The 13,093-nt window shown below is 43.8% G+C and overlaps 1 protein-coding gene across 4 annotated transcripts in view; it reads right to left on the bottom strand.

Moving 5' to 3' along the window:
- ATP9B (ATPase phospholipid transporting 9B (putative)) overlaps nt 1-13,093 on the bottom strand; it is a 302,332-nt gene that overhangs the window by 254,500 nt on the left and 34,739 nt on the right. For all 4 annotated transcript variants that reach the window (XM_048840068.2, XM_048840067.2, XM_048840070.2 and 1 more), the window contains exon 3: nt 271-421. In XM_048840068.2, coding sequence (XP_048696025.1) covers nt 271-421 — 151 coding nt within the window. The remainder of the gene's footprint in view (nt 1-270; nt 422-13,093) is intronic.

The raw sequence follows: 13,093 nt of genomic DNA, 5'->3' as shown, positions 1-13,093 counted from the left end.
CTAGCTACATGACTCATTGAATTACATGCAAATTGCACTTCTATAATCTGTGCCACTTTGAAAATACAGTGAGATTAGAAACAAGAAGTCTTACTCTCATGTAAGGGTCATCACTAATAAGGAGAATGAGAAATTAAGTACAGAACGCATGAAGTAGATAAGAATATCTATTTCTTCAGTCCTTTTTTTTTTTTTTTTTTTTTTTTTTTTTAAAGGTACCATGAGGGGCATAAACTAAGCCCACTTTCAAGTAATCATTAGTAGCCTTACCCCAGGTATAAATGTAAAGATATTGTATTTTTGATTTTTTATAGCATTTCTTGGATATTTTTCTTCACATTTTTCAGGACATCCCAGCCACACCGTACGAGCTTTTAGCTCTTTCTTTCTTCTGCAAATGTTTATGAGCCAGTCACAGCAACTGTAAAGAACAAGAAATATTTGGTTTAATTTTTAAAAAGCTATTCTATGCATTATGGGCAATATTTTCAAACCTGGAAATCTGAAGTTAGGAGAATGTATTTAGGCCCTCAGGTTTGAAATTTTGGCCTATGTCTATATCATAAATAAAGTGTTGATTGTTTCAATATCTAGTGCAGGTGTAGAGTATTTCTAATACTTAGCCTTACCTGTAAAAATTATGTGTTGCTGCTATCACCTTCTTAACAGGCTTTTCAAGATAAATCTATTTGTTCTGTTACTCACCTTCCCTCAGAAAAATGAACTCTAGATTTTGATTTTTAAAAACTGATTTTTGCTGTTATTGAAATACAGCTTAGTTACTGTCTCTGCTGAGATTTTTACTCATTTATGCTGAGTATAAATGAGTAAAATATTTTCATTAAAGTCTAAATGTGACAGATCATATGAGCTGAGCCATGAATAAGTAGGGCTCACTGCTAGCAAATTTAGAAGTCCAACTGACTGATGAACCCAGGCTTTTTGTTTCGTTTAGAAACCAGACTAAATTAAGCAAAAATGGTAACTTTGTGTATCCGAAGTACAACCATAAAAAACAGGGCTTTTCCAGATGGCATTCTCCTCTTCTTCTAATGGCAGCCACCCTCAACTCTTCAGAGGGCAGTAATTTTTTAGTGTGCTAGAGTAATTACTTCACCACAGCTGTCTCAAACCTAATAACTGCATTAATTACGTGAAGGGATTTTTAGGGTGTGACTTTCCTTCATTCAGTCTCAGCTCTCTCCCTGTCAATTGCTGGCTATGTTCCATACTAGCCAACTTCTAACCTGGAATACAACAACATACTCCCACACAAAAAAACTGCATTAAAATGGAGTTAAGTTATTGATATGTACTCTCAAGGATAAAACACATTACAGGTATGTTGTAGTACGATATTCAGTTTTATGGCTACATCTAAAAGAAACCCTAACCTGTTAAAGTAGGCATGCACAGTAAGGCACCTAAACAACCTTAACTCTGCCTTGTAATGATGGTATGCAATAACCAGATGATTACAATCAAGACATTTTAGTGTTTGCTTTCCCAGATTAGATTAACCTAATTTTTAAAACATTTTTTTCACCTCATGGTATTTCTAACAAGGCAGGGGGTCAAGGTTGCTTGTGTGCCTTTCTGGATTTCTTTTAAGGTCTTGTCTTTATGACTAGTTAGTGCATAGTGAGCTGGGGAGCAAATCTACAGCACTCCAGCATGCCACACACTACCTGATTATGTGAAACCTGCTACCACCCCCTGAAAGTTCCCTAGTGTGCTTTGTTTACAGTAGGGAAAACTTCAGTGAGCAGCAAGAGTGTCCATACAGACAGTGTATGACACACTGGAACTGTCAAGGTTCCTTCCCCACTCTGAACTCTAGTGGTGACCTGCATGAAAGATCCCCTAAGCCTATTCTTACCAGCTTAGGTTAAAAACTTCCCCAAGGTACAAACTTTGCCTTGTCCTTGAACAGTATGCTGCCACCACCAAGCGTTTTAAACAAAGAACAGGAAAAGAGACCACTTGGAGACGTCTTCCCCCAAAATATCCACCCAAGCCCTAAACCCCCTTTCCTGGGAAAGGCTTGATAATAATAGCCTCACCAATTGGTACAGGTGAACACAGACCCAAACCCTTGGATCTTCAGAACAATGAAAAATCAATCAGGCAGGTTCTTAAAAGAAGGATTTTATTTAAAGAAAAGGTAAAAGAATCACCTCTGTAAAATCAAGATGGTAAATACTTTACAGAGTAATCAGAGTCAAAACATAGAGAATCCCTCTAGGCAAAACCTTAAGTTACAAAAAGACACAAAAACAGGAATAGACATTCCCTCCAGCACAGCGAATGTCACAAGCCATTAAACAAACAAAAAAAAATCTAATGCATTTTCTAGCTAGATTACTTACTAACTTTACAGGAATTGGAAGGCTTGCATCCTTGATCTGTTCCCGGCAAAACCATCCCACAGACAGCCAGAACCCTCTGTTCTCCCCCACCCCTCCAGATTTGAAAGTATCTTGTTCCCTCATTGGTCATTTTGGGTCAGGTGCCAGCGAGGTTACCTTAGCTTCTTAACCCTTTACAGGTGAAAGGGTTTTGCCTCTGCCCAGGAGGGATTTTATAGCACTGTATACAGAAAGGTGGTTACCCTTCCCTTTATATTTATGACACTGTAGATTCACACCCTACTGCTGTGCAGTCATTTATTGTTTAGACATCTCTAAATATAATCTTAACTCGAATTATCTGGGTCTAAAATTCTGGGTTTGGGGAGCATTACAACATCTCAGTAATGTGTTTTACACTTAAACTGAAATTAAAGTTGCAAGTACAGCTAAGAAATTTAACTGAGTTTTTCCTTTGGCAATTTCCATAGTTTTTTTTAAATTATTAAAAACTCCAGACCTCATGTGCGTGCATATAAAACTTTAAAGAGCAGATTCACTGGTAAACCAAAGCAACCAGGGAACACCAGCGTTAACCCTACGTATAAGCAGCTCTTATTTACTACAGTAGAACAAATTCACCGAAGTGTTCTAGCAAACCTGACCTTTAATTCTCAGTTGCCTTATTAGTTTAGAGGGCTATGTTCGTGAGACTAGCCCTGTGTGAATGTGAGGCAGGAGAGAGAGTCCAGTCCTCCACTTCCTGAGTCCCAATGTTTCTGAGCTCTAAGGGCTCTCCTGAGCTTCTGTCTTGGATCCATGGCAATGCTGTGCCACAGGGAAAAAAGGAGCCAAGGCAGCAGTGACAGGAGCAAGAAACCTTCATGCACCAATGCCCAAGCTAACATGCCCAAGCCAATCTTTAAGTGCAAAACAACTCAACCTTGACTATGGAAACATGGCCAGCACCTCCATAATTATAAAACAAACATACTAATAAAAATTTCTTATGGAGAATAGCAACAGTGGTAATTAAAAAACATTCTAGTTAATGGAACCTAGTTCAAAACCTAGTTGCAGGCCACAGCATTTTCTGCCGCTTGACCTCTATAAGGAGTTCTTCCACTCAAGAGGGAACTGCAGAGAGGGAAGATGAGAGGGAGGAGGCCCGTAAGGTTTCTCCCCTGACTCAAAAGGAGTGGGAAACAGAACCTCCATATTGAAAGTGAGATCCTGCACCGAAAAACACAACATGAAGGTTCAATATAGGAGATTAACTTCCAACCTCAGTGGAGGATTATGGGCCTCATTCAAACACATTAAACAGTTCACATGAGCATCTCATTCTGGATGGAAGGACGAGTAGGAGGGATGTAGTTTCTTAGGTTGAGGCCAGCCCTGGAGGGAAAAAGAGTCCTGTTTCCTGAGAAGAAGGGGTACTGAACTAAGGCTAAACTAAACTATGCAGGATAGAGGAAAAGATCTGCTAAGGTTAGAAAAGTTACAAGGTTCCTAATGTCCTTTGCCACAGGAAAGAAGGAACCAAGGGAGGTCCGGACAGCACTCCATACACACAAGGATACTCGACTCTGGGACTGAATACTAGGGAGTACCATATCCCTTAGGATGGAATGCATGAGACACAAGAAGAACTTCAGTTTACTTGCAAGTAGATTTTAAGATGTCATATAAGCGTCTTTTATAGAACTGGACCATGTTTTAAGAAACATCTATGCAGCAATCTTACCAGACTCAGTGATGTGACAACTAGTTCTCTCTCCCAGGCATACCAAGAATATTAATCATTTTGCGATATTTAGCTAACTGAGCAGTACAAAACCACTGATATCATTAGAAAGGACACAAACCTCAGTAAGGTAATTGCACATAGAAACTCTAAATAAAATGGAGTGCTGCAGGTAAGATGGTAAATTTGGATGCACTGAGAGAAAAAATCTTTTGAGTAATTATTGTAATTTTACAATACTCAAAAAGGCTTTCTTTTGAATAGCAGGGATAATTAAGTACTATAACTGATAAGGTTTATCATATGCTGATGTTTGCTGGATCATACCAGTTTAAAAGTGTAAACAGAGAGAATTTCTGAGAAATATTTGATTTCTGTTTAACTTTGACCAAACCTAGCTAAAGGTAATGGGAGAGAAGTGAAAAAGACTGGTGACCAAGCCATTTCAACTCACCGGATTTGATGTAATTCACCCACTTGCTTTTCATTGTGGTCTAATGAACTTACAGAGAAGATATACTTCAGTGTGCAACACCCAAAAGGAAAAATGTAGAAGACCAAAGCCCCTATCCTCTTTAGAACGACAACACATTGCACTTGAGATTTCACTTTTTATTCAGTCAAATCATCCCATCCAACGAATTGACAGACCTTTCCATTTAAGGTCCAGGTACACTTATGAATGAAACTGAATGTAGTTGGCCTTATAATGTTGGAATTGATAAGGACAGTTATTTTAAGACCAAAAACTGAAGTTAAAATGGAGTGAAGGTTGAGAGCATTTACCAGTAATTTCAACAGTAAACCCATTAGAGGGTAGTTGGAATTATCTCCAAAACAAGCAGTACAAACAAAGGAAATTCAGAATTAAGGCTACATTTAAAGAAATCCAAACACATTAAATGTATGGAAATATATATGTACGCACCAAAATAACCTTTACTTTGCTGTGATTGTTGACACCATGTTGTGTCCATAAATTTATTGTTTGTGATCCCAGATTAGATTAAATGATTTTTAAAGACAATAGATTCTTTCATATTTTTCCCCTCAAGGTGACACTACAGGGCAGAGTTAAGTTTGATTGCCCCTTTACTGTGTACTTCCATATTTACATCTGGATTTTTGGTAAGAGTGTAGGGCTGATGGGGTGATTGTATCTTTTACCTTTGTATGCTATTTACGTAATGGCAAAATATCATCCTGCTTTAGAAATAAAAATAAATACCGCAGTTTGCTTAGACTGAAAAATGCTAGGGCCAGCCCTGATCTATATAGTCTTGCTATAAGTGCCGGAGGATTATACTAGATGACCTCTCGAGGTCCCTTCCAGTCCTATGATACAAAACCATTAGGGGAGATCCTAAGACAACATGGATTGCCATGCCATCAATAAAACAAATCTCTACAATCCTCTGTCTTCCAACGAAGACAATGCTATTTCCTTGGTATTCTTGTGGTCCAATGGAAAATAGAATATGAATGAAAGATAGCTAGCTCATAGCCCTGGTCTACACTAGGACTTTAGGTCGAATTTAGCAGCGTTAAATCGATTTAAACCTGCACCCGTCCACACAATGAAGCCCTTTATTTCGACTTAAAGGGCTCTTAAAATCGATTTCCTTACTCCACCCCTGACAAGTGGATTAGCGCTTAAATCGACGTTGCCGGCTCGAATTTGGGGTACTGTGGACACAATTCGATGGTATTGGCCTCCGGGAGCTATCCCAGAGTGCTCCATTCTGACCGCTCTGGACAGCGCTCTCAACTCAGATGCACTGGCCAGGTAGACAGGAAAAGAACCGCGAACTTTTGAATCTCATTTCCTGTTTGGCCAGCGTGGCAAGCTGCAGGTGACCATGCAGAGCTCATCAGCAGAGGTGACCATGATGGAGTCCCAGAATCGCAAAAGAGCTCCAGCATGGACTGAACGGGAGGTACGGGATCTGATCGCTGTTTGGGGAGAGGAATCCGTGCTATCAGAACTCCGTTCCAGTTTTCGAAATGCCAAAACCTTTCTGAAAATCTCCCAGGGCATGAAGGACAGAGGCCATAACAGGGACCCGAAGCAGTGCCGCGTGAAACTGAAGGAGCTGAGGCAAGCCTACCAGAAAACCAGAGAGGCGAACAGCCGCTCTGGGTCAGAGCCCCAAACATGCCGCTTCTATGATGAGCTGCATGCCATTTTAGGGGGTTCAGCCACCACTACCCCAGCCGTGTTGTTTGACTCCTTCAATGGTGATGGAGGCAATACAGAAGTAGGTTTTGGGGACGAAGAAGATGATGAGGAGGAGGTTGTAGATAGCTCACAGCAAGCAAGCGGAGAAACCGGTTTTCCCGACAGCCAGGAACTGTTTCTCACCCTAGACCTGGAGCCAGTACCCCCCGAACCCACCCAAGGCTGCCTCCTGGACTCAGCAGGCGGAGAAGGGACCTCTGGTGAGTGTACCTTTTAAAATGCTATACATGGTTTAAAAGCAAGCATGTGAAAGGATTACTTTGCCCTGGCATTTGCGGTTCTGCCTTTGCAAAAGGTTTCTGGGGAGGGCAGCCTTATTTCGTCCTTCATGGTAGGACACTTTACCACTCCAGGCCAGCAACACATACTGGGGAATCACTGTAGAACAAAGCATTGCAGTGTATGTTTGCTGGCATTCAACCAAAATCCGTTCACGCGGTGGGAGGAGGCAAAATGCGACCTTGTAACGAAAGCACATGTGCTATGTATGTAATGTTAACAGCAAGGTTTACCCTGAAAGAGTGTAGCCACTGTTTTATAAAATGTGTCTTTTTAAATACCGCTGTCCCTTTTTTTTTCTCCACCAGCTGCATGTGTTTCAATGATCACAGGATCTTCTCCTTCCCAGAGGCTAGTGAAGCTTAGAAAGAAAAAAAAACGCACTCGCGATGAAATGTTCTCCGAGCTCATGCTGTCCTCCCACACTGACAGAGCACAGACGAATGCGTGGAGGCAAATAATGTCAGAGTGCAGGAAAGCACAAAATGACCGGGAGGAGAGGTGGAGGGCTGAAGAGAGTAAGTGGCGGGCTGAAGAGAGTAAGTGGCGGGCTGAAGACAGGGCTGAAGCTCAAAGGTGGCGGCAGCGTGATGAGAGGAGGCAGGATTCAATGCTGAGGCTGCTGCAGGACCAAACCAGTATGCTCCAGTGTATGGTTGAGCTGCAGCAAAGGCAGCTGGAGCACAGACTGCCACTGCAGCCCCTCTGTAACCAACCGCCCTCCTCCCCAAGTTCCATAGCCTCCACACCCAGACGCCCAAGAACGCGGTGGGGAGGCCTCCGGCCAACCAGCCACTCCCCCACAGAGGATTGCCCAAAAAAAAGAAGGCTGTCATTCAATAAATTTTAAAGTTGTAAACTTTTAAAGTGCTGTGCTTAAAGTGCTGTGTGGCATTTTCCTTCCCTCCTCCACCACCCCTCCTGGGATACCTTGGTAGTCATCCCCCTATTTGTGTGATGAATGAATAACGAATGCATGACTGTGAAGCAGCAATGACTTTATTGGCTCTGCAAGCAATGATTAAAGGGAGGAGGGGAGGGTGGTTAGCTTACAGGGAAGTAGAGTGAACCAAGGGGTGGGGGGGTTCATCAAGGAGAAACAAACACAACTTTCACACCGTAGCCTGGCCAGTCATGAAACTGTTTTTCAAAGCTTCTCTGATGCGTACCGCGCCCTCCTGTGCTCTTCTAACCGCCCTGGTGTCTGGCTGCGCGTAACCAGCAGCCAGGCGATTTGCCTCAACCTCCCACCCCGCCATAAACGTCTCCCCCTTACTCTCACAGATATTGTGGAGCACACAGCAAGCAGTAATAACAGTGGGAATATTGGTTTCGCTGAGGTCTAAGCGAGTCAATAAACTGCGCCAGCGCGCCTTTAAACGTCCAAATGCACATTCTACCACCATTCTGCACTTGCTCAGCCTGTAGTTGAACAGCTCCTGACCACTGTCCAGGCTGCCTGTGTACGGCTTCATGAGCCATGGCATTAAGGGGTAGGCTGGGTCCCCAAGGATACATATAGGCATTTCAACATCCCCAACAGTTATTTTCTGGTCTGGGAATAAAGTCCCTTCCTGCAGCTTTTGAAACAGACCAGAGTTCCTGAAGATACGAGCATCATGCACCTTTCCCGGCCATCCCACGTTGATGTTGGTGAAACGTCCCTTGTGATCCACCAGAGCTTGCAGCACTATCGAAAAGTACCCCTTGCGGTTTATGTACTCGGCGGCTTGGTGCTCCGGTGCCAAGATAGGGATATGGGTTCCATCTATAGCCCCACCACAGTTAGGGAATCCCATTGCAGCAAAGCCATCCACTATGACCTGCACATTTCCCAGGGTCACTACCCTTGATATCAGCAGATCTTTGATTGCGTGGGCTACTTGCATCACAGCAGCCCCCACAGTAGATTTGCCCACTCCAAATTGATTCCCAACTGACCGGTAGCTGTCTGGCGTTGCAAGCTTCCACAGGGCTATCGCCACTCGCTTCTCAACTGTGAGGGCTGCTCTCATCTTGGTATTCATGCGCTTCAGGACAGGGGAAAGCAAGTCACAAAGTTCCATGAAAGTGCCCTTACGCATGCGAAAGTTTCGTAGCCACTGGGAATCGTCCCAGACCTGCAACACTATGCGGTCCCACCAGTCTGTGCTTGTTTCCCGAGCCCAGAATCGGCGTTCCACAGCATGAACCTGCCCCATTAGCACCATGATGCATGCATTGTCAGGGCCCATGCTTTCAGAGAAATCTGTGTCCATGTCCTGATCACTCACGGGACCGCGCTGACGTCGCCTCCTCGCCCGGTATCGCGTTGCCATGTTCTGGTGCTGCATATACTGCTGAATAATGCGTGTGGTGGTTAATGTGCTCCTAATTGCCAAAGTGAGCTGAGCGGGCTCCATGCTTGCCGTGGTATGGCGTCCGCACAGAAAAAAGGCGCGGAACGATTGTCTGCCGTTGCTCTGACGGAGGGAGGGGCGACTGACGACACGGCTTACAGGGTTGGCTTCAGGGAGCTAAAATCAACAAAGGGGGTGCCTGTACATCAAGGAGTATTTCAGGCAGGACTGCACGGAGGGTTCCAATAAGAAATGGTGCACCTAAGTTATCGTTGTTATTGGAACAAGGAGGTTAGCCTGGCCTCTGATTGATACATGGCTAGATTTACCTCGCTGCACCTTCTCTGTGAGTGACTGCAGTGTGACCTAGAGGAATGAGTCCCCTAGACAGGGGAGGAGGCAAATGAGTACAAAACAAATCTGGTCTATTTCTTGTTTTGACCCACTCCATCTATCTTTTACATCTTTGGCTGGCAGCAGACGGTGCAGAAGGACTGCATGCCATCCACATCTCATGGCTGCTCGGCAGAAGATGGTACAGTACGACTGCTAGCCATCCCCATCTCTTGCCTGCCTGGCAGAAGATGGTGCAATACGACTGCTAGCAATCCTCATCTCTTGCCTGCCTGGCAGAAGATGGTACAGTACGACTGCTAGCAGTCCGTATCGCCTGCCTGCTCACCATAAGACGGTTCAATAGGACTGACTGCAGGACTAAAGAGAATGACCTGGTCAAGTCACTCCAAATTTAGTCCCTGCGCCCATGTCTGCCCAGGCGCTCCCAGCCGACGCGGCCAGGAGCACCTCGGACACGATGAGGACGACTACCAATCGTATTGCACCGTCTGCTGCCAGAAGGCAAGGGGTTGCTGCTACTGTGCAGCAAAGCCGTACCGCGTCTGCCAGCACCCAGGAGACATAGGGTGACGGTTACCTGAGCGGGCTCCATGCTTGCTGTGGTATGGCGTCTGCACAGGTAACTCAGGAAAAAAGGCGCGAAATGATTGTCTGCCCTTGCTTTCACGGAGGGAGGGAGGGAACGGGGGCCTGACGACACGTACCCAGAACCACCCGCGACAATGTTTTAGCCCCATCAGAGCGCTCCATTGTGACTGCTCTGGACAGCACTCTCAGATGCCCGATTGTTTGCCATTGCTCTGACGCTGGGAGGGGCGCTTACAGGGTTGGCTTCAGGGAGCTAAAATCAACAAAGGGGGTGGCTTTACATCAAGGAGTATTTCAGGCAGGACTTCACAGAGGGTTCCAATAAGAAATGGTGCACCTAAGTTATTGTCCTTATTGGAGCAAGAAGGTTAGCCTGGCCTCTGATTGATACATGGCTAGATTTACCTCGCTGCACCTTCTCTGTAAGTGACTGCAGTGTGATCTAGAAGAATGAGTCCCCTAGACAGGGGAGGGGGGGAAGCAAATGAGTACAAAACAAATCTGGTCTATTTCTTGTTTTGACCCACTCCATCTATCTTTTACATCTTTGGCTGGCAGCAGACGGTGCAGAAGGACTGCATGCCATCCACATCTCATGACTGCTCGGCAGAAGATGGTACAGTACGACTGCTAGCAGTCCGTATCGCCCGCCCGCTCACCATAAGACGGTTCAATAGGACTGACTGCAGGACTAAAGAGAATGACCTGGTCAAGTCACTCCAAATTTAGTCCCTGTGCCCATGTCTGCCCAGGCGCTCCTGATCGACCTCACAGAGGCGACCAGGAGCACCTCAGACATGACGATGACTGCTACCAGTCGTACTGTACCGTCTGCTGCCACAAGGCAAGGGGTTGCTGCTACTGTGTAGCAATGCCGTACCGCGTCTGCCAGCACCCAGGAGACATAGGGTGACGGTTACCTGAGCGGGCTCCATGCTTGCCATGGTATGGCGTCTGCACAGGTAACTCAGGAAAAAAGGCGCGAAATGATTGTCTGCCCTTGCTTTCACGGGGGGAGGGAGGGAACGGGAGGCTGACGATATGTACCCAGAACCACCCGCGACAATGTTTTAGCCCCATCAGGCATTGGGATCTCAACCCAGAATTCCAATGGGCAGCGGAGACTGCGGGAACTGTGGGATAGCTACCCACAGTGCAACGCTCCGGAAGTCGACGCTTGCCTCGGTACTGTGGAAGCGCTCCGCCGAGTTAATGCACTTAATGCACTTAGAGCATTTTCTGTGGGGACACACACACTCGAATTTATAAAACCGATTTCTTAAAAACCGACTTCTATAAATTCGACCTTATTCCGTAGTGTAGACATACCCATATTCACTCTGTGTAAAACTGACATAGACCTAATTTAAGGAAATGGTGTCTAGATAGTTACTGGCACATTAGAAATCTTATATAAATAGAAGGCTGAAAATCATAAATGAACAGACACACATAATATTGATTATCATTTTAGGTTGAATTAAGACGTGTCCCTAAGTACCAGACTAGGAAAACATACAATACTCAATACTAAAACTATACTATTGATCTACATATTGGAAAACCATGTAATGAATTTTATTAAAGAAATGATTATATATATTCTGGGAAAATAAAGGAATTTTAGCTTTTGAATGTATTTCTGCTGACGCAGCTCTTCAGAATTTAACTGAAACAGCTTCAGGGGTGTGTGAAACCTTATTTTTGTCTTGGTCTATAAAATCTTCGTCTGTGTAAATAGCAGGGTGAAACAGAACGTCTCGAGGGAATTGTTTACTTCTGGTGCCAAGACAAACTAAAACAAAAAACAAGGCAACAAAAACAAACCAGTAAGATAAAAACAAGTGGATGGAGCCAGTGGGATTAACAACAGCTAGAAGTAGACAAATAAAAGTAAGTTTTAGTAGGGTAAGCAAAAATGTATTAGTTTAGGTTAGTTATTGTGATTAATGCATAAGAACATTTTAGCCAGGGGTTCAGAATAGATAGGTACAGAAATAACTTGGTAACTGAATCCGGGCAAAGTTATGGAACAGGGTGTAAAAGATAATGACTGACCAGGGCCAATCAGAGGGGGGTCCAGGAGAGCCATTTGGCCTGGGCCTCAAGCGCAAAGGGAGCCTCAAATTTAGAAACGTGTTAATTTTTTGGCATTTGATAAGTTTTGCAACTTGTTTTTATGCACATCCCTATCGGACCAAAATGTGACACACTCTCTCAGCTTAGAGCTGCAAATTTAAGCAAATAAGAGATGTGATTTGGTAAAAGACTTTTTTTTTTTTGCACAGAAAAAGGCTAGAAAAGCATTTGTTAAATAAAAATATTCAAATTCTCTCCCTCTCTCTCTTTTTTTTTTTTTTTTTGGTGCCTTATTTTGTTTATGAACAGAGCAGAGACTAGAGATTTGAAAAAGTCACCCTGTCCCCAGTAGAAGTAACTTGATCAGTTATTTCTCTTGCCTTCTCCTTTTTTGCATGTATCTGTGATTCATGGGTGGTAACAGTTTTATCTTAAAACAATCAGAATAAATGCTACAAGAAACTGTTTAAGCATAAATTGGACTGGATCTCATTTGACACCCAACATGTTACTAAGGCTGTATCAGCATTAAATTATATTTCATTCACACTGTGCCCAACTTAGGTTACAGTGCACGAACTTTACCAAAACAGATTGCTGCTGTAGGACGTGAGTCTCCCAAAGCCACACTAGCTCACACGTTATAGGAGAGTCCCGTTATATTGGGCAACTCTCCAAATCACAGAAAGCTTGGTTCTCTAGAGCAGTACTTCCAGCCAAACGACTCATATTGCTTAAATAGAAGAGCAGGCTACCTCTAGGGATAGAAGCTTGGCACAGCAGCTTGACTGACCTGGCAGCTAACAAGAAGGTAATGTTTCGAGAAGAGGGGCCTCAGACAAATTTTAAAAGATTTGGTTTAATCTTTTTTTATAAAACTTTGATTAACCTCTAGTGGATGAAAACAGATGTATCTCCTTTCTGCCCCACCTTCCTTTCTTTCCTTTCCCTCCCTTGTCTTTTTTTCTCTCTATTTTTCAAAAAAAAAAAAAAATCAACAAAACACAAATAACTTGACAATAAACTGATTTACACCAACAGCAGCAAGTCATACCTATCACCCCACTTTTCCAAATTATTTAAAAAGACACTGCTGTGCTCTCTGAAATGTTTACTC

Source organism: Caretta caretta, chromosome 2 (genome assembly GCF_965140235.1).
Source record: "Caretta caretta isolate rCarCar2 chromosome 2, rCarCar1.hap1, whole genome shotgun sequence".
NCBI classification, from domain to species: domain Eukaryota; kingdom Metazoa; phylum Chordata; order Testudines; family Cheloniidae; genus Caretta; species Caretta caretta.
This window is presented reverse-complemented; position numbering and strand designations above follow the sequence as displayed.